Source organism: Tyto alba, unplaced genomic scaffold (genome assembly GCF_018691265.1).
Source record: "Tyto alba isolate M040663 unplaced genomic scaffold, T.alba_DEE_v4.0 Super-Scaffold_41, whole genome shotgun sequence".
NCBI lineage: Eukaryota > Metazoa > Chordata > Aves > Strigiformes > Tytonidae > Tyto > Tyto alba.
Window position 1 is genome coordinate 17,381,853 of NW_024881317.1, and position 20,097 is coordinate 17,401,949.

At 35.5% G+C, this 20,097-nt stretch overlaps 1 protein-coding gene across 2 annotated transcripts in view; it reads left to right on the plus strand.

Moving 5' to 3' along the window:
- Positions 1-20,097, plus strand: part of FAM189A1 (family with sequence similarity 189 member A1) — a 147,991-nt gene that overhangs the window by 78,324 nt on the left and 49,570 nt on the right. For both annotated transcript variants that reach the window (XM_032990356.2, XM_032990357.2), the window contains exon 3: positions 14,520-14,630. In XM_032990356.2, the coding sequence (XP_032846247.2) occupies positions 14,520-14,630 (111 nt within the window). The remainder of the gene's footprint in view (positions 1-14,519; positions 14,631-20,097) is intronic.

The following is a 20,097-nucleotide window of genomic DNA, read 5'->3' on the forward strand; positions in this document are numbered from 1 at the left end:
GGTCAGGTTTTGGATTCCAGGGTTCTTGAAAATCCCTAACTCTATTGTTATTTACTACACAGTGATCAAAGAGGAAATTAAACTACTACTGGTCTTTAAATAGATGTTGTTCTGATGTAAATCTTACTGGAAACACACAGTGCCCCTTTCTGTTGTGCACTGTGGTCTTGTCTACAGCTTTCGGATAATTATTTTGAAGATATAATTTGCTGACTCTTGGTTGAATCTGATTGCTACTCAAACAATAAATAGAGTAGGAGAGAGGAATATTTTTTTTTCCTGTAAATTAAAGCCAGTAGCATTTATTATAATCTCAAATAGCATTATTTTTGAAGTTCTAGTTAGGTTTTTCCACAGAGAATTTTTATAAAGAAATAAAAAAATGAAGATACAACCAAGGAGCGGTAGTAATAAATTAATTAAATTACAAGATCTATTTGTATGAAAACAAGTTAATAGGACTGTCACATGGTCAATAAAATCATGTACAGCAAGTTTAAAAGTTTTCATCTGAAATATTTAGCTTTGAAATTAGAAATGCTAACATGCATTTTAATATTTATACCAAGGTTTTAGCTTTCTCTTAAAAAGTTAAATAGCCTCGTTAGACCTAGTCAAAAGGAATTTTATTTAGAGGAAATAAAATTTAATTTATTAATTACTGGAATTAAATGGTTTTATATGTTTTGGGATAAAATAGAATATAATTTATGGTTCTTAACATAAAAGCATTAAAATCTTTAACCTCATGCTGTGCCACACAGCAGGGAATACTTCTGCCTATTTAACGTAGAGCATTGCTTCAGACCTAGAGAAAATACTTTTGTTCAAACCTTTATTTTAATTTGGGCAAAAGACGTGGAATGCTGAATTAAACAGATCTGAAATGCCAACACTTTTTCATTATCAGTCTCTTATTGGCTAGTGTTGAGAAATAATTTTGAAAGTGATATAATTGAGTCATGAAACAACAGAATCTCTATTATGAGGCAAATAACAGGAAGCTAAATTTTGTTGTTTCTTGTGCACTTGCAAACTGTGTAGTAAGTTTTTTTAAATGGGCTAATTTTAAAATTACCTGTGAGTTATCTATTCTGTTTTATAATCTGTAATTAAATGAAGTTTGAGTTTTATCTTCTGATATTTGTGTTGTATACTTTATAACTGAATAAATTACAAGGGCGCAAAGGATCAGTAAAATCATGTACTATGACCTCTTAAAATAACAGCCCAAACAACCTTAATCGTGAATTGCGAAACTTCCTTGGGAATTGTGACATACAGTCCAAAATATTTTTAAAAATATTTCAAAAAAATGGTGTCTGGTGTTGCCTTTGTGATGAACATTCCATTACGCCCATAGATAAAGTATTCTAATGGTTTATAAGTCTTAATAAAAATCACTACCTTAGTCTAAATTTGTCTAGTTTTGGCTTCCCACTATTACTAACTGCTTATGCTTCTTTTTACTTAGTTGAACAACTGCACTTTGTTCACGGCAGGACCTTGTGTTGGACAGGGATTTGAGGTAGAGCTGTCTAGGCATTCAACTAGTGAACTGGGTAGAGAAGGTCAATATGCTTTTTAAGGCAGTTATTCTTGGCACATAAACTATAATAGTTACCTTTTATAATGGAACTAGAGAAGAGAGGATAGAGATTCTTAAAGGGTTTTTCTATGAATTTTCTCAGAATCCAGATAGCTTTGTGGGGAATCCTTGCTACTTTGCTTTCCTCAGTAATTTTCTGAGTGACAGCACACCACTGTATGTGGTGTATTCCTAACATGGATTCTTTTGGCCTCTGTGCAACCTGGCTGCTGCCACGTGCTCTGCCTGCTTGTCCTGGTTTGGGCTGGAATAGAGTTAGTATTTCTTTTTGGTAACTAGAGTAGGGCTGTGTTTTGGATTCAGCATTGGGTTTGGTATGAGAAGAATGCTAATAGCACACTAGTGTTTTCAGCTGCTGCTGAGATTTTAAGGACTGTCCAACTCCCCATGCCCTGCCTGTGTGCAGGTGCACAAGAAGCAGGGAGGGAGCACGGCCAGAGCACCAGACCCAAACTGGCCAGTGAAATATTCCACATCATGGAACGTCATGCTCACTATACAGAGGAGGGGTGGTTGGGAAGGGGCTCTCTCTCTCTCTCTCTCTCGCTTCCGGGATTGCGACTGTGGGATCTTGGTATCTCGGGGTCGGTGGCCGGGAACGGGCTGGGGATTGGTTAGTGGGTGGTGAGCAATTGCATTGTGCATTGCTTGTTTTTATTTTCTATTGCTGTCATTGTTTTCTTTTTATTACCATTATTAAAATGTTTCTATCTCAACCTCCAATTCCCTCCCCCATTCCCAGGTGGGGGTGAGGGTGGGTGAGCGGCTGCAGGATGGTTGGCTGCCAACCAGGCTCAAACCACAACACTGCTGCTCGAGCTCTGCTCCGTGCAGAGACCCTCTGGCCCACACCTTGTAGTCCCAGCTGTCTTCCCTGCCTGCAGTAAGCCCAGGTGCTCACTAAGAGGAAGCCCATCTGGGACAGACTCTGCTTAACACAGGTGCTTCTTAATGCACATAGCACCACACTGAACAGAAGTATGAGACACTTTAGCCTATGGATTCTGTGATTTAAGAGAATTCATTTTTCCATCTGAGATTTCTGATTAGAGAAACAGGCAAAATTCGAGTGTGTGTGTTTTGAACTCTTGTTCTCCTGGATGAATAATTTGAAAATACAGAAAACAGCTGGATCAGATATATGGAAATACAAAAATATCAATTAGATCATTAAGATAAAAATAATAATGATAATGATTTAAATTATAATAACAACAACAAAATCTAATTACTGCTACTTGATTTAATGAGAAGTAATCCTGTATTCTTAGGGTTATATGTTGATAAATTTTTGAGTTTCTGCAAAGCTGTGAAAGGGACCATTGGAAGAGAGTGTATCTATACAGATTATTATCTGTTGCTCAGTGTAGCAGGTCTTAAAACTTCATCATACTTATTATTAGTAGTGTGATTATTTATGGAAATAGACAAGAAGAAATGTTAGTCTGAAATAAGGTAAATCATGAATGTACAGTGCTTCAGCTACTCACATCATTTTCCCACGAGTGCACTGTTAGCCATGAAAATGTTATTTATCCTTTGGATGAGCTGCTTGTCTGAGTTGTGAGCAGAGAGAATGCACATGTGTTTATTGTGGAGAGCTGACTTCATGGAAAAGTCTAAAATATTCATATTAAATTCAGCATCTGGCTGATCCAACAGATAGTTTGTATCTGTACCCCAGGTAATCTTGCCTTAACTTAGTACTGGCACAGTTGCTGATCTCACCACTGCACAATGCTTCGTGCTCATAAATGTTCAGTTTTGCTTCTGTATGCGTCCTCCTGCATCTCTGTCTGGGAAACTATAAATTCTGTAAAATAAACGACGGTAAATGTTACTATGTGTAGACCATATAAGCCAAAGGTTTGTGAGAAAAATACCATGCTGCAAGTTTTAATCTGATTATACAATAGTTTACAGAGATAAACACATTTGCCTCTGGCCATTCTTGCTGCTTCAGAAATCATAAACTTGGGTATTAAAATGTATATATTTTAAACCACATTAAATATATGCATGTAGTATCTAATATCAGGCTACAGTGTCTCAGAAAAACTTGCTTTCTACGTATTTCAGTAATGTAAAAAAAAAGTTAATTCAAGGATGGCTTTATGGCCCTTCAGAGAACCTACAGGACAGGAATTAACAGGAAAAAACACATAGATGCAGTATTACAAGTATTAGAGATGATTGGCAAGTTGCAGAAGCAAGCTTAACATGTCAATTCCTGATTTTTCTCAATGTACACTACGCAGTGGTGTTGAGTAATACGTTTCATCAGCACAGAAGGTAACATTTTCAAAGTGTTAGTGTCTTGACTATCAAACCACTGAAAACCATGAGGGGAAGTAGTAACTGAAACGCCAGCAATGAAAAGAAAATGCTGTTTTGTACATATCTCCAAAATGAAAGTGTGATAAATTAAATAAAAGCTTGCTTTTACAAATGTGGTTTCATCTGATACAATATTTACACTTTTGGAGGACTTTAATTACTTTACATACAGAGACTTCTTCCTTATAGTAGTAAATCATTCTTCAACCATATTTAATGCATGCTGTTCCTTTTTACTGTGCTCCCGACTTATTCATATGCAGTAGTTATTTTGCTTTATACATTTGCCTATTTTCTTCTATATAGCAGACATAAAGGTATGTTTATCCCCTTAGTATAAGCTACTGAAAATGTTGGGATGCTACATATTTTATGTAATTGCTTATGGCTAAAATTATCAGTGTCAACTTTCACATAGTTTGTTGTGAGATTGTGTCTTATTTTGACATTCAGTTCAAAGTGAAAGTGCACACTACTCCTGGGAGGATGGCTTATTCTGGAATGCCTTATTCAGCCTTGAAACTTTTTCTTCAAACAGTTGAAGGGGCTTTGTAACAGAAAAATGCTCTATATGTGCTTTAGTCAACAGAAGAAATGGGTGTTTGCCCGTAAGTAGTGGTACAGTAAGATTCAACATGTTGCCAAAAGAAATTTTTGAACCTCACCGAGCTCAAGCTCACAAGACTGCACCTGCAGAAATCTGAAGGGGCTCTTGATTTAGTTATTCTGGTACATAAATCCTTGATTCATATTTTTTGCAAATAGTTAATACGGTCAGATATGTGAAAGTACTTACGAAATTAGATGGTCTCAGAGTTCTCAGTTCATATCTATGGAAAAGGCAGTAAGTTGAAGTAGCTTGCCTGAGGCCAAACAGCCAGTTATTAACAGAGCCAGAATTAGGAGACAGACCTGCTGCCCTGTGAAATCTCTTTGTTCCTCTGGTATTACTTCCATCCAGTGTTGCTTTGTACGTGAGTGTATATACGCACTACGAATCCTGTATATGACTAGTGGGGTAAATACTATGGAGGAGGACTTAAAAGTTGAGTTATGATAAATGCTGTATGACAGAGAAGTTCGGTACTTGTCTTTCAGTGATACACACAAAATGGTAGGTGTTATTAGGAAAGAAATAAAAAACAAGCTATAATATCTTGTTATGTATGTCACAGTTTAAACCCATATATTGAATGCCGAGTGTAGTTCCAGTTACCCCATTAGAAAAGTATGAGAAAAAGGTGACAGGAACAGTGATAGCTATAATGACTTCTTGTCTTGAATAAGACAGATCCAATTTTGCAAAAGGCATTACTGGCCTGGAGAAGGTCAATAGGGCATAATTATTCATAGTTTTTCTTAGCAAAAGGTGTCACCAAGTGAAATGGCAAGTTTTAGAACAAAGGAAGTATCTTTTGAGATGGCTTATAGTGAGATCATGGAACCAGTTGTAAGTACGCTAGTTTAACCATTTTTTAATCTAAACTTCATGCCTTCACAGTTTTGAAGCATCATTTCAGGCATTGGTTATCAGGAAAATTTACATGCATGGGAGTTAGCACTTCCAAAGTGCACACTAGCTTGTTACATCCATCACTGAAAGATTTAGAGGTGCTCTTCCCTCTTTGTAGGCATCAATTAATTTTGGATCATGTCAAGTCCAGGTATGAGACCACTCATCCAATGTGCAGTGTTAACTGTGCTGGGTCTCAGTGTGTATCAGTATTGTCACTGACTAAAGCCTTCATCCTTGACACCCACAGAAAATTGTCATTTGATGTGCCATTTAGGTTCTTGTCTAACACAACCTCTGCAGAGAGCTGTGGGGATTAGGCTTCTGTTGGTGGAATTGTCCTTTGATTGACTTTACTAGGAGGGCTCTAATGATTATCTCTGAGTAATTTGTGGTAATAGAGGAGGACAGTATTTAGAATTATCCAGAAAGTGAATATTAATATAATAGAGAAGAAACCGGAGTTGCTTACCAGTAGTTAAGAGTTCAGGGAGAGTTTTTTCTATGTATTCATCCTCTACCTCTATAGTTTTGTAGGTTGGACCTCTTTGATTTCTTGCTTGAAAGGAAGCAATATAGTATGGTCCTCATGCAAATATGGAGCAAAAAGAAGAGCATGTTAATTAATTGGAATATAGATATCCATTAAGCCCAAAACCTTTGGCCTTGAATGGTTGTAACACATGACTACTTGTGGTATGAGTATGCAAAGCCACATATTGGTCATAATCTTTTTTTTAAGGATTTCACTCCTTCAATCTTAATTACATATTGTCATGTCAGATGCATGGTTCACAATTTTGATGACTAATTTGACCTTAAAATGAAAGCTTTGACCAATTTCATATTTGGCAAATTTATTTCTAAAATTCGTGAGCAGAATCTCTGGTATATTAGCAGTAATTTATTGAGAAGATTACGTAGCAGTGAAGAGGCATGCATTGGCATTTACATAATGCTTTGATAATAATGGCTGTTAGTTAATTAAGATTTCATATCTGAGAAGCATCCAGTCACCAGTGTAGATGCAGGTTTCATACAATTTCAGACTGTTGGGTAATGTGGTGGTTTTTAAATGTTCTCTCTGCCATATTCAAATGTACATTTCATAGAATTAATAAAATATGTCCTTATTGTATCTCTGTGAGGTTTTTTGGTATTAAAGTACTAAGTTAATTTCTGTTGTTGAAAAGGCATGAATGACAAGTATTGAAATAATCAAGATACCAGGAAGACTGTTTATTTGCATTTTTGTTCTATAAAATGTGAATGCAATGTATATTCATAGTTGCACTTTAGCTCTTTTTGTGGGGCATTTCTCCATTTTGCTAAACCGCCTAACTTCTTCAGTGTGGCTGATGGAAATTCTTTCCTCCTGAAAGAGATTGCACTGTGAAAGTATTGAATAGTGTTCTAAAGCATAATATAATCTTCAGTGTTTGTTTTCTTGCAATATGATTAACAACCATTTTGACACTGAATTAATCTGTCTGTGAGTGTCAAATGAGTGAGTTTGTTTTGGGGAATATAGCGGTCTTTCAAATTAGTTTTTCACGTTTTATTGCTCAGACTATGGTGACTGAAAAGTACAAGGCAGAATTGTGACATTGATAGGAGAAATGTTCTTTTGATGGCATATACAGTCTGTAAAATAACAATTATATTTACATATTTTCATATTATTTACTAAATGAACATGCATTCTTAGACTTGTGCCCACTTAAGAATGTAGACAACATTGCAGAAAATTCTGCTGTGACGTGACTAGGAAGTGATGTTTGCAAAAGTTCTCTCCTTCTTTTTGGTATAGACCAGCAAGTAAGTTTTGCAAATTACACTTTAATTATTATTTTTTAAAATCAGTTATCAAAAATAGCATTGTGTCAGAAACATGAAATAGGAAGAAAAATGATCAGAGTAGGAAAAATAAATGGAAACTGCACTGTATTTTCAAACATTTTCAGTATATCCAAGTCTCTTTAGTCTTAATTTCCATGGTACTCTTTATTTTTAGAGACACATTTACAAATTTTACTAAATTGTTTACAAATTTTACTAAAATGATTACAAATAACTTCATTTATAGTGGAAAGATAACATCTGTTAAAGTTAGGCCTTAAAAAAAATATTTTTTTTTTCTTTTAATATGAAAGGTCCCTTATTACGGGTTTTCCCTTGTAAAGGCACGGTGAGAGCTGATTTTTCATTCTGTGCAGATATGTGTGATGTGGTCTCTTATTAAGTGAGCATGTTGGGACTGCAATGATAAAAACTCGTTCTTGAAATACTCTGCATATTTATACTTTAAACAGTTTTCAGAAATATGTAATTCAATTAAAACCAACTTCTGGAATATTTAAGTGGAGTAATTCCTTGTCAAATTTCAGTTTGCTTTCTTCAGCTAATGCCTATTCTGCAGTATCCTTTGGTATTTTGCAAAATATTTTGCATCAGGTTGGTATTGCAGAAGTAATAAAGGCTTATCAGGGCATTTGTGACAACGCAACTTTTTTTTTGATTGCTGTCAACCTTTCTAGTAATCCTTGTTAACTGCTGGAGAGGTCATACCAGAAGATAATTTATAGAGGAATGTGGAAGTTCATTACAGTTAAATTGATGGCATTAGGCCAGAGGCTGCTAACTGCTTCCTTGTTAGCATCCTAGATTTTAGTATTTCCATTTATAGACTCATAGATAGTGGGTGCTCTGTCTTGCTGTAATTAATTTAAAGTAATTCAGAAGCAGAGGTTATCCTGAATACCCCCAATGTATGGTTCCCTTCTTCTAAGGACAGAAATGACTGAAAAGCAAAGTTTTCCCTGTTCTTTATTTCAAAAGTAATTCACTTTTGCATTAATGAAATGTCCATTCTACTGAAGAACATAAAAAAGTTTTCAGCGATCCTGCATATCTTGTCTTTTATTTATGGTTTGTTCAGTGATCTGATCAGTCAGATGAAGAGCTGTATAGATGCTTGACCTAGCAAAGAAGTCTCTAGAGGTGACTCCTGTATGAAATAACCCAATATGCTTAATTTCTTTATGTCAAAAGGCAATGTACCTACCTCAGACATGAATCTTTGTCTAGACAGTAAATCTCAATTTTGCCTGTGAGCAAAGCACAATGGAATCCCTTCAAAGCATTGGCAATACTCAAGAAAAAATACACATAAAAACGTAAATGTGGAATATGTATATAGATATATTAATCAAAGAAACATGAATAGAATTATGATAATCTTTTTTTCTTTCACTGTATTCATGTTAATGCTTGTATGTTCCTTTTTATGTTTGCATGTTAACACAAAATGGGAGGAGATTAAGCAATTGTGTTAGTTAAGTATGAGTGTGTTGTGGGCAGAGTGAACAGCAGGACTGTGTGTGATCTGGCATCTCTTCTGGTTTTTTTTATTGTTGCTACTGAAGGAATGAAATAAGCCAGTGCATTTGTTTTACTTAGAAAGATAAACTTCATAAATATTGGTGGATGGCAATCTGGTTAGTCCTTGAAGGCATATTACTACACTTCTGTTTAATATCAATATGAAAACATTTGGTTTGTGATTCTTCGCCACCATAAGCTGCCTTATGGTTGATAATTTCCTGTGTTCTGTACCCTAAAAAGTTTTTTCTTCACTCAGTAGAAGGAGGACATGAAAGATACTTGTCTCTCTTTTGGTTTTGTTTTCTACTGTATCATTTCACTAAAAGCTCTTACTACTAAAATTTGTATGTGGAAAAAACCCAGAAGAATCTAATGGTTGTTCTTATTCTTTTGAAGAATGGTGTTCAGTACTGTTGCTCTGAGCATCATTTCTGCTTTAAGCTAATATTGCTCTATTTGAAAATTGTAGAAATGCAACTTAAAGCCAGATTCCTGCCTGTGAGGGAGCCTCATGTGGGTCTGCCCTCTCTTATTTCCTGGGATGGCTCTTCCATTCTTCTGCCATAGCATGGAGCCAGTGCAGCCTTTTGTACAATGCTGCATTCTGCCAGCTTTATGAAGTCATAGAGAGTAATCATTTGAGAAATTGGTCGAATTGTAAATTTATTTTTGACTCTTCTCTGAAGTTTTGGGACATTTAACTCTTCCAGCACAGAAGGGAAAGATACCTACATCGAATGCCTAGGTATAGTCCTAAGACTGAATAAAATCGTAGTGAATTTTCCAGGGCACTGTTGAAACGAAATGACATCATAGTTCAGCTAAAGACACAATCACAGATAATCCTTCATTAATTGGTTTACTTACAAATTAATTATTCCATCTGATGTATACAGCATTTTTGTTTGACTGATAAGGAAAATGGGAACTGTGTAAAAATTTAGTAAGAAAGCAACAGTATGAATCTAGACTGTTTCCAAAATACAAATGGTGAAAATAACACATACCCTTCTAAAGAGGATTTTTCAACAATAAATTTCAAACCACTCAGCAAAAAGGTTTTGTGTTCATATTCCCATTTTACTGATAGTCTAGCTATACATATCAAACAAAGGCAGAAACTTTGACTGGGAAGGAATCTGTCAGAACCTGGAAAATGTGTTATTGTGACCCAGTCCCTAACCGCTCACTGGGGCTTTGGTTCATGAATAGGCAGAATAAAAGGAAAAATAAGGTTGTTCCCTGCCTTTTCCAGTACATCTGGTTTTGATGCTATGGTAGGAATTTCCAAGACCAGCTCTAGCGCTATTAAACTCAACTGTTGAATTTCCATGATGTAGACTCAAAATTCACCATATTTCTTTTAATAAATTGGGTCAAGGGGGCTGGTTTTGAAATTTGTAATCTTGGATCAGGCTTTTTGATTTTTAATGTGATGATCAGCTAGCTTAGGAAGTTTTTTATTTTAGATGAAATCTGAGACATTCACATAATCATATGGTCATAGAAGTTGAGACTTCTGCAAAGAAGCAATGTAGTTGATAAGTAAATAGAAACTGGTAAAGTTGCTGGCTGTTGCAATGTATTCCTATAATCAAATGTCCTTCCCCCATGTCTTTCCAGGAGTACAGCAAAGATACTCTATTAGGCTCTGGCCTCAGCCTCCCTTTGCATTGGAAATTTTTTTTCTCCTAAAGGCAAAGAGATACTGTGAAGGCTTGATCTTTAAATAGTTTTGAAGATAGAAGTTGTGAGAAGGCCAGGAGAAACTACTTCATGTAATATGAACCTCAAAATTATTGGAAAAACAGAATTAAGCAAGCAGACTAAGGTCATGAAGAGAATTAAGCTAGTTTATTATTCCAGGTGCAAGATAACATCTCAAGTTGTGAGTTGTATCATTTCAAATCATTGCCTCAGAGCAGAGCTGATTAGTTTTGTAGAATTAGTTTAGGACTATGGTAACATTTAACTAAGAAGTCCTATTAACATTTCTTCTATAGAGTGCTTTGTATGGAATATCAGCTTTGACTTGTCCAATTAATTCTGCTAACCCCATGTCATAATAAATCAACTGGCTTTGCTTTTTGTTTATGTACTAATTTTTTGTGGCTCTAAAGCTTTCGGAGATTAGTTGCATTAATGCATCTTCCTGAATTCTAGAAGTATTTTATCCTGTTTATATGCTGTAGCTGTAACAGTGAAGAACATAATACTGTAGTTTTAAAACAACATTAAGATGTCATAGCCCTTCAGTGTCTGACACTTAATTCTGTGTGTTCTTCAGTGTAAGCTCTTGCTCTTGGTCATGCAGCTAAGTGCATCTTACACTCTTTCTTAATAGTTTCATACTGCTTCTGCAAGTATGTCACACTGAGCTCTCAGAGCAAACGTTCAGTAGCTCACTTTCTGAGGAAATTTTTAATGTGGAAATTAGACATACTTAATTTCATTAATAATGTGTATCTGACTTCATCTACAGTGTTTTATAGTGCTGGGTCTCCATCATGATCCACAATGACCACTCCTTCAGAGGCTTGCAGATGTGTTTATCTTTACTGCTGTACTTGTACCAGTGTTAGAAAAGACTGATTTGTGATAAAAACGTTAAGCATGCTTAATATGTATTATATATATAATATTATATATTTTATATATATATATAATATATATAACATATGTATTATATATATAATGCTCATTAATGTGGTAATGGGTATTTTTATGCCTGCTTTTCTCTGTTGTGGCTTCTACCATGATGTTGACCTTCACCTCAAAAATTGTGGATAGCAGCATTACAGGTGTGCGCTATACTGTCAGTGGAACACTTGTTTGGTATTTAGCAAATAAACGTTAAGGAAGGATATTGGAAATACTTAAAATTGCATTTATTAGACTCTTTGTGCTCTGCAAGAGTCAAGGTAGTTACAGAAGAGTTACATAGGACCTGAGTTTTCCCTTCTAACTACATGCCCAGCCCACCTTAGGTAATGCCTTGTCTGGGACATTGAGAAGTGAGGCATCAAATAGCAAAACTAGTAAGACAAGTGTGAAAGAGAACTTCAGTGTTTGATATGTGTCTGTGTCACTGGTGGCTGTCACTTAAATGCAACTTCTATACAGAATGTGAGACAGACCTGCAGAGAAGAGCAAAATTGTGGGCGCCTGTTAAATGATTTTGACAGAGTGCTGGATCCTTCTCTCTTTGCACGTGACAAGAGGAAGAGGTTGCTTTAGAAACACCAATAGAAGTTGCATCATTAATGACTGATGAGGTGGAGAAAGTACTGTAATGATGGATAAACCTGACATAGGTTATAAACCTTGTTTCTCAGATGTGATGCTTGGAAGAATATGAAACTGGCAACTAAAGTTTGTAACACAACTTCTGTACTGTGGTTAATAATGTGGAGATGACAGGGCTTTTTTGTTTGTTTTTCCAAAAAAGCGCTTGTGGTGCTTCCAGAAACTGTTTGGGACCCTTTCTTTCCTGAAGGTGTGTGACTAATGAAAGGCATTTGGGACAAAGCTGATATACAGCGGGTGTTCTTCAGCATAGAGGACTCTCTTTTCTTTGAGCTTTCAGAACTTAAAGACTTCTTAGGTGAGGAGGAATCTTTGAGCAGTAAGTGCTGCATTGCTTCTGCCAGGGGTTAATGACGGGATAACTGAATAAATAAGAAAAATATTTTAGCCATGAAGAATTGACTATTATTTGGTGTAGCAAGAGAACTATAAGGGGGATGTGGTGTTGGATTATGCACAGTTCTGATGACTTTATATGGGAGTTATATGTCAGCAAAGGACTGGATTTCATCAGCCTTAGCATCACACTGCGTATTTTTCATTTCCTGTGAGCCTACCCAAGTCAATCAACATCAAGTCAGAGGATGTTCACCTTTTGTTACTTTGGTGGGTTTTGAAATGGCTGAAGTTTCGTATGTGATCTGTACTTGTCAGTCTGATGTTTACACTTTTTGAATCAGATTTTTATGTCCATTTGTACACCTGGCTAATCCTTTCTGCAAGGCAATCAGGACTGCTTGAAAGATATGATTTTTCAGGAACATGTCAGTGGTCTTAAAAGGGTTGTGATTATACCAGTAACGTAGATTTTCTTCAGGAAAATTTACAGTATAAGGTTAGCAATGGAAATACTGGCAACATAAAAATTAAACAACAAAGCTAATTAAAAAAAAAGTAATCAATTTCCTATTTTTGGTAAAAGGGCTAGAATAAGTACGTTAAAAATCATGATTAGTATGTTAGAAAGCTCAATGTTTTAACAGCTATCACTCAGGTATATTTTTTTTTCAAAAATAAGTGCATAAAACTCTTGGGTTACAATGATTAAAAATACAAAACATTAAGAAATAATAAAATGAGGTGATACGTAAATATTGAGTCTGCAAGGTATTCGTCAGTGCAGATTTTATACTATCAGTGCTTCTCTGCATATGTGACAATATATAGAGACACAGACACTGTCTAGTTGCCCATTATTATACAGTAGTAGTATGTCTTTTATGCCACAAGTTATATTGTAAAAATAGTTGAAATCTTGTTTTCTTTCAAAATATGTAATGGTGATATAATTTAACCCTTAGATGTATCAATTGGGAATTTTTCTCTCAAGTAAGGCTTAGGTTGGTGAAGAGGGAAGCTATTGAAATTCTTGTTTGTCATTCGAAAAACACTTAAAAAAAAACAAACAACCATTTTGGATTTAAGGTTGCCAAAAATATTTGTGGCGTATGCACTGATGAATGATAACATCTTGTGAGAACAGTGAATGATTGTAAACTATAGGCATGCATACAGAAAAAAGATGCAACAGCATTTCTTACAATTTTTGGGTAACTCTGTAGGCATATGGCAACATGAACACTGAATATTTAAGGTGACCGCATATTGAGCACATGTTGATTCTTGACCTTTCACTGCTTTTGCCTTTCTATTTCCCTACATATTGAGTTTTCTACATACTGAGATTTCTGTCTGCCCACACTTGGCCAGGCTTTTTACATTTAAAGGGTTAAAATGATAGTGAAGGTGATGCAATCCAGTTAATTATTGTTTTGACATATTTTGAAAAGAGGTGAAAGGAGTAATTAACACAGTGGGTAATTGACATGGAGGATGATGCTTAAATTGTAATTGTTGTTTAAAAAATAAGTAGTTATATATATCCAGCATTTTATAAACCTTTTTTTTTCCCCCTAACCTCTACAAATTCACGATCCATGACATTCACAAATACTTCTCCTGTTTAAGACACCCATAGCCTCATCAAAAGGGATTTAAGTTGTTTTAAGACTACTTTTGATTATAAAAATACTTTTTTCAAATCTTACTTGCTAATAATGTTCATTCATAAGCCCATTTAAATTTTCAGAGTGTGTGATAAAAGTGGAACATAAATGGATGTTTTTTAAATGGCTGGAGGAAAAGAGATGATAGTCAAGTGTGGTTGTGATTTAGGTTTTTTTTTGTATTGTGAGACCCAGGGTGTTGTCAGATTAAAGAATACTCTACTTTCTTCTTTAAAATGTATAAAATGTTACCATTCATGTAATTGTATGACAGGCTGGAAGTTCTTGAACATCTAAATGATATTTTTTTTCTTGTTTGCCTCTTGCAGTGAATAATAATAGGCTGTTTTTTTTTTTTTTCCAGATAACCTTTTTCATGCTGCTGTCTGCAGTGTGCGTAATGCTGAACTTGGCTGGTTCCATTCTCTCTTGTCAGAACGCTCAGCTGGTAAAGTCCCTGGAAGGATGTCAGTTGGTGAGTAACTAAAAACAGGTCTCTTGTAAAGGGCAATGGATTTTATTTTTCATTTGTTTGGTTTTTATACACATATTCCTTTAATTTTCAAAACAGTATGTGTTCAGTAGAGTCACCTATAGTCATTACAACATGAAAAATCATGTTGGGAAAAGTCTGAGAGTTAAAGTGCTAATGTATTTACAGTGTTTTGCCACCTCAAAAAGTAAGTTGTAATATTAGAAAGACTTGCTCCTTGGTGTCATGGTACAAATGACACTTACACAGAATAGGTGGAATACCGGCCATGTCAAAGCAATGCAGTGATTATCATTTGATGTCAGCAGTATCAAGATTTGATCCAATAGCTCGTTATACAGCCAGGGTATTTCAGAGATGTACTGATAGTAATGTTTTGGTATGTGTATGTTAATATTTTATTTGCCAGCCAAAATTAGTTATTTTTCTAAATTTCCAAAGCAAACACATGTTACTGATGTTAAATAAAATACAGAATAACAGAAATTATCATGATGTGGCATGCTCTAAATTATTAAAAGGTACAGTAAACCTAAAGTCTTTATGTTTTTTTCTTAGGGAAAAAATATAGATACATTGAACTCTAACATATTTTCTGACTTAAATTTACAAAGATGTTTACAGAACTAAAGTCGTGTCTGAAATCTCTGGTTTAAAGTAGATAATAAAACAATTATCATCCCCCTCTCCCCCCAGATTCAGTCAACAAGTGACATTACATTGTAAGATTGTCAAACGGGCTGGAGAATGTTTATGGATATGCATCAGTACTCTTTTTAATACTGTCAGTAGACCAATGAAACTGTTTAAAGTGTATGAGTATGCACTTATAGGATTCATTAAGTATTAGAAAAATGTGCACATATGCATCCCAAGATAATTGATTTGAATGATAAAGAGAAAAAACATTATTCTCTCTAGTGCTAAACACTCCATAAAATGCTTTTGTATCACTTCTACTCAGCCATTGTTTTCCTCCTTTATTCTAATGTCTTTGTCCAGAAAGACCATTCAGGCTTCCGTTTGCACACAATGTATTTAATAAAACTAAGTTAACATAATATAAAATGTTTCAACAAATACTTCGGAAGGCACATGAAAAATACAGAACAGGAAACAATTTGAGTGTGACCTGTCACATGCCTTCATCTTGTTTAGTCAGCTTTTAAAGCCTGTGTTCTGTTTTCCTATCACCCATCCTGTTTCAGAGGGGTATGTCTGCAGGTCCATCAGTTCCATAGCCTGGAAAACCTTAGGTATTTTTCTGAGCTTTCTACAGTGCTTGCAATTTCCAGGTATGATTTGGATAAAGGCTTTGTAGAACCAGGTGGATGGTGCCAGATAGCTGACACAGTGGAAAACCTGCAGCGACCCAAAGAAAGGAAGGGAGGGTTTTCCCTGTAAAATATCTGATTTGGGAAACTCTTGATAAAGTTCCTGGCTGTTATTTTCATGGGGGGTTGGAGTTGTACTGCACAGCTGGAAAAATCAGCTGGTGGAACCTGGAGCTGTTACAAGATGCATGGTGTACTTTGGAGTGCTATGGGAAAATAACTTTTTTGTTGTGGGTTTTGTTTTTTTTCATGGAAAAAAGAAGTATCATGGGTATTTTTTGTGAAAGATCTTCAAAGTTAGTCTTACCAATTTATCTTGAGATGCTTGCTTTGATATTAGGACTGTTTAGAAGTTACTTTGAGGGACTGTGTTTATATCAGAACTTCCCATGAAGACTTACAAAAATGGTTTTGTATCTGCATGGAGGAAAGAATAAGGAGACTCTCAAAATGAATGTTTTCCTAACTGTATATTGCAACTACGTAACTATATTATGTGACCTATCTGCTGTAATTTCCAAACATGGTATTTAACTTGGAACATCACTAGGCTCATGTCTAGATATCATGCTCTGCTGGTTAATAGATCATGTTCCATATTCTCAAGAAATGCCATCTTGTCACATCTCTCATGTAGGATAGTATCAAAGCCCTAAAGAAGAAAAAGGAAAGAAGATTGGAATTTTGGAAACGTGAATTTACCTCTTTCTTGCTCAGTAGCTCATTGCTTGATTTGTTAGCAAAATCCCACAGAATTTCTATACTGCATGATACATAAATAATTTCAGAACCAACATGTCAAAACTAGTAAGTTGTTAAGAACATTTAATTTGCTATAGTAATAAATGAAAAAAAGTGCATGTATGTATATATGGCTGAGGGGAGCCATTTGTACTTGTGTGTAAAGTCTTTCACCTCAGGCTCATGAGCAACCAATGTCGTTACTGACAGGGTTTTGACAGATGTCCGGTAAGCTGTGTGAATTAATTTAAACAGCAAATCCGGTCCCAGATGAAGAAGAATGCATGTAGCAAGAACAGTGCCATTGGTGCTGTTGTGGCTTAGTGCATGCATGGATGCTGTGTGTGGATGTCTGCTTTTCTAGTTCCTTTCAGGCAGCCATTAGCAAACAGAGCTACTCAGCAAAGCCTGCTGAAAAACCCCTAAGCCTACAGTTCAGGTGCTTACCCACTACTGATAACTGTGATTATGTATGTGCTTGCTGGAGTCTATGTTTAAATATGTTGACAGTATCATTTAATATACCACCTAGATGTATCTGATCTCTGTTCTGGGATGTATTGCGATAATGTATCTGTGTTAGGATTCCTCATAGGCCTTTGCACCAACCAGAAGGACTCAGACTAATGAAAGGGAGCATTTTATTTCTCCTAATACAAGCAATAATAGAGGTGTAGGACAGAAGGAAGAAAATCAAGTTAATGAGAATCAACGAAGTGGCAATGCAGGAACAGAAAGTTGAAATAATTAGCACATTCATAGACAAAGAAAGCACTGGCTTTGGCTGCTGGTTAGATGTTCATTACCAAGAAAAAGGCCCAAGTCAACAGAAAGTCTTTTTAGTCTTTTAAGTGTTCTTTTCAGTGACCTCTCTTCTGGTTATGAACCCCATGACTCCTCTTCAATTTTGGTCAGAATCACCAACTCTAATAGGAAAACTACTGCTGCAGAAGTAAGCAGGGACTGAGCTGTGCAGTTGAATTTTCAGATCATTGACGAAAATTAAAAGAAATAAATTAGTTTTGGATAAGGTGAGATATAGAAGGGGAAAAAAAAAAAAAAAAGCTGATTCAGGAAGAATTTTTTTGGTTTTTCCCCTTCGGCTTTTTGAAAAAAAAATGTGTTTCAGTTATTTGTGATGTTTTCCACTTGGAAAATTTAATGTTGTTTCAAAATACCCTAGATTCAGTGATTTTCATGGGACCACATTTGATCTGAACTTTAAAATAGCCTTGAGTTCTTTAACTGTGCATTTGTTCCCCCTGCTCCCCTCTGTTGTCTTGCCTTCTCTAGTCTTGCTCTCATCAGCAGAATGGTATCAAACAAGTGCTTTTTGTGGGCAGGCAGAGGGTTTGCAGGTGGAAGTGGGCTTTGCCCTTGGGTAGACATTTGGGGATTAAGAGGTTTGGTGGGTGGACATGTAGGAGCTTCCTGAGGAGGTACTTTCCCCATTTGTTCTCTTCTGCATGAATTCAAAGGAAACCTTTGTTCCTCCAGGTGAATGGAAGATTGTCACTCAAGCATGAATCTTGCAATTAGTGTTTTGCATTTTTTCCAAGGCCAGCGTACTTGGCTAGTGAATTAAAAGGCAACAGTTATGTTTCATTTGTACTTCCCTGAACTTTTCGTTCCTGCTCCAGATGGAATGTGCAAATTGTCCTCTGGACTAGTGAAATGCTGAACTGGCAAAAGAAAATAAAACAAATGTTCAAACTGCTAGTTTCAATTTTCAGAGCTTGATGAAATGCTAAGTAGCTTTGCTACAGTGTGTTGTACTAGATGAGGGCAATTTAATTTCATTGTGACTGTTTATCATGTCATAATTGTTTCTAAAAAATAATTTCTTCTGCCCAGACTGTACTTTTTAGACTTTCCTTACTCAAACTCACATTTTGGTCAGGCTGGGGACTTGTACGTGAATACATCATATTGCAATGTTGAACTGCTCATATATATGAAATTCTAGAGTTCTGTCCTTGTAGACCACACACTGGGAGAGATGCACTGTAGTGAGCAACACCGCTTTATGATTAAGCACAGGATTTGACTCAGAATTTGGTAATATATTATGTTGAACATATTTAATTATTTTATTACTGTTTTTCACTCAAAAGGAAAAATACTAGCTTCTTAACAGCTTGCGCTAAGCTTATATTTCATGTTCCTTCCTTAAATGGCTCACTTCAGTGGTGTAGATCTGTGCAGTCCTGTACTGTGTGACTGGATGTACATTACCAGAGCGTTCTAAATCCTTTGATTGCCTTCTAGGATACAAATTTACTTTATGCTGATGCAGATCTAGGAGTCAAAATCCAACTTTTGTAGACATGCAGTTTGAGATGTAGTTAATATCCCTTGTAACTGTAAGAGACAAAAATATACTAGTAAATTTCCAAGCACAATACAAAAGCCAGATTCAAAATAAATTATGTTTTACTTGTAGTATTTCTGTCAAACTCATTCTTGCTGAATGTATGGCTCCAGAAGTGGTATCTACTGTATTTTGGAGTCTAAATTCAGAAGCATTTCACATGTAGAGTAGTAGTTTGAAGAAAAAGAATGAGACATGAGGGTCTTATTTTGCTTTAAGCACTGGGGATTTATTGTAGATTCCATTATATATATTTTTGTATGAATGTGAAAAACATGCTCACCATATGTTAGCATTTTGAATGTGTAATTTGTGGATTTAGTATTTGTGCTCTTTATTCTGCAGCTTAGCAACATACAACACCGAGGAACAAAAAAATACCAGTAGCTTTAATGGCTTGTTATGAAAATTTAATTGGAATTTTTTTCCCATGAATAGCTGTAGATCCTGCAGCCCAAACCTCAAGATACTGCTTTAAGTCAGTGAGAGTAGGATGTGTACAGAGCAGTTACACACTCAAGCTGTTTGTTATGTGTGTATGAGAAACAACATTTCTGTCTTACAAATTTCTTTCTCAAAAAATTAATCTCTAAAAATTCTGCTTAACATATGTGGATAGAGCAATTTGTATATTTAAATTTATAATCTATTATTGAACAAGATAGAATTTTGTTAGTGATGTTTTATTTCTTAGACTTTATTTGTCTTTACTGGATGTACCTGTCTTACTGTAAGTTGCTTATTCATTTAAAAATAAGTGCTCTAGTTTTAATCAAATTTAAAGCTGCTTATTATTCAGATAATTAGTGATAGTGTCTATCTCTGTATAGAAAGATTGCTTATAATTTATTTTTTAGTTGTATACCTGAAATTGGCCTGTGGCTATAATAACATATAAAGGAAGACTCTTTTTCCTCTGAATTATGTTTAGCTGGAGGAGACAAAGCAAGGAAAAGCAGAGCAAATGCAGGTTCACGTAGAGATGCATGGCAGCGCAGTTCCA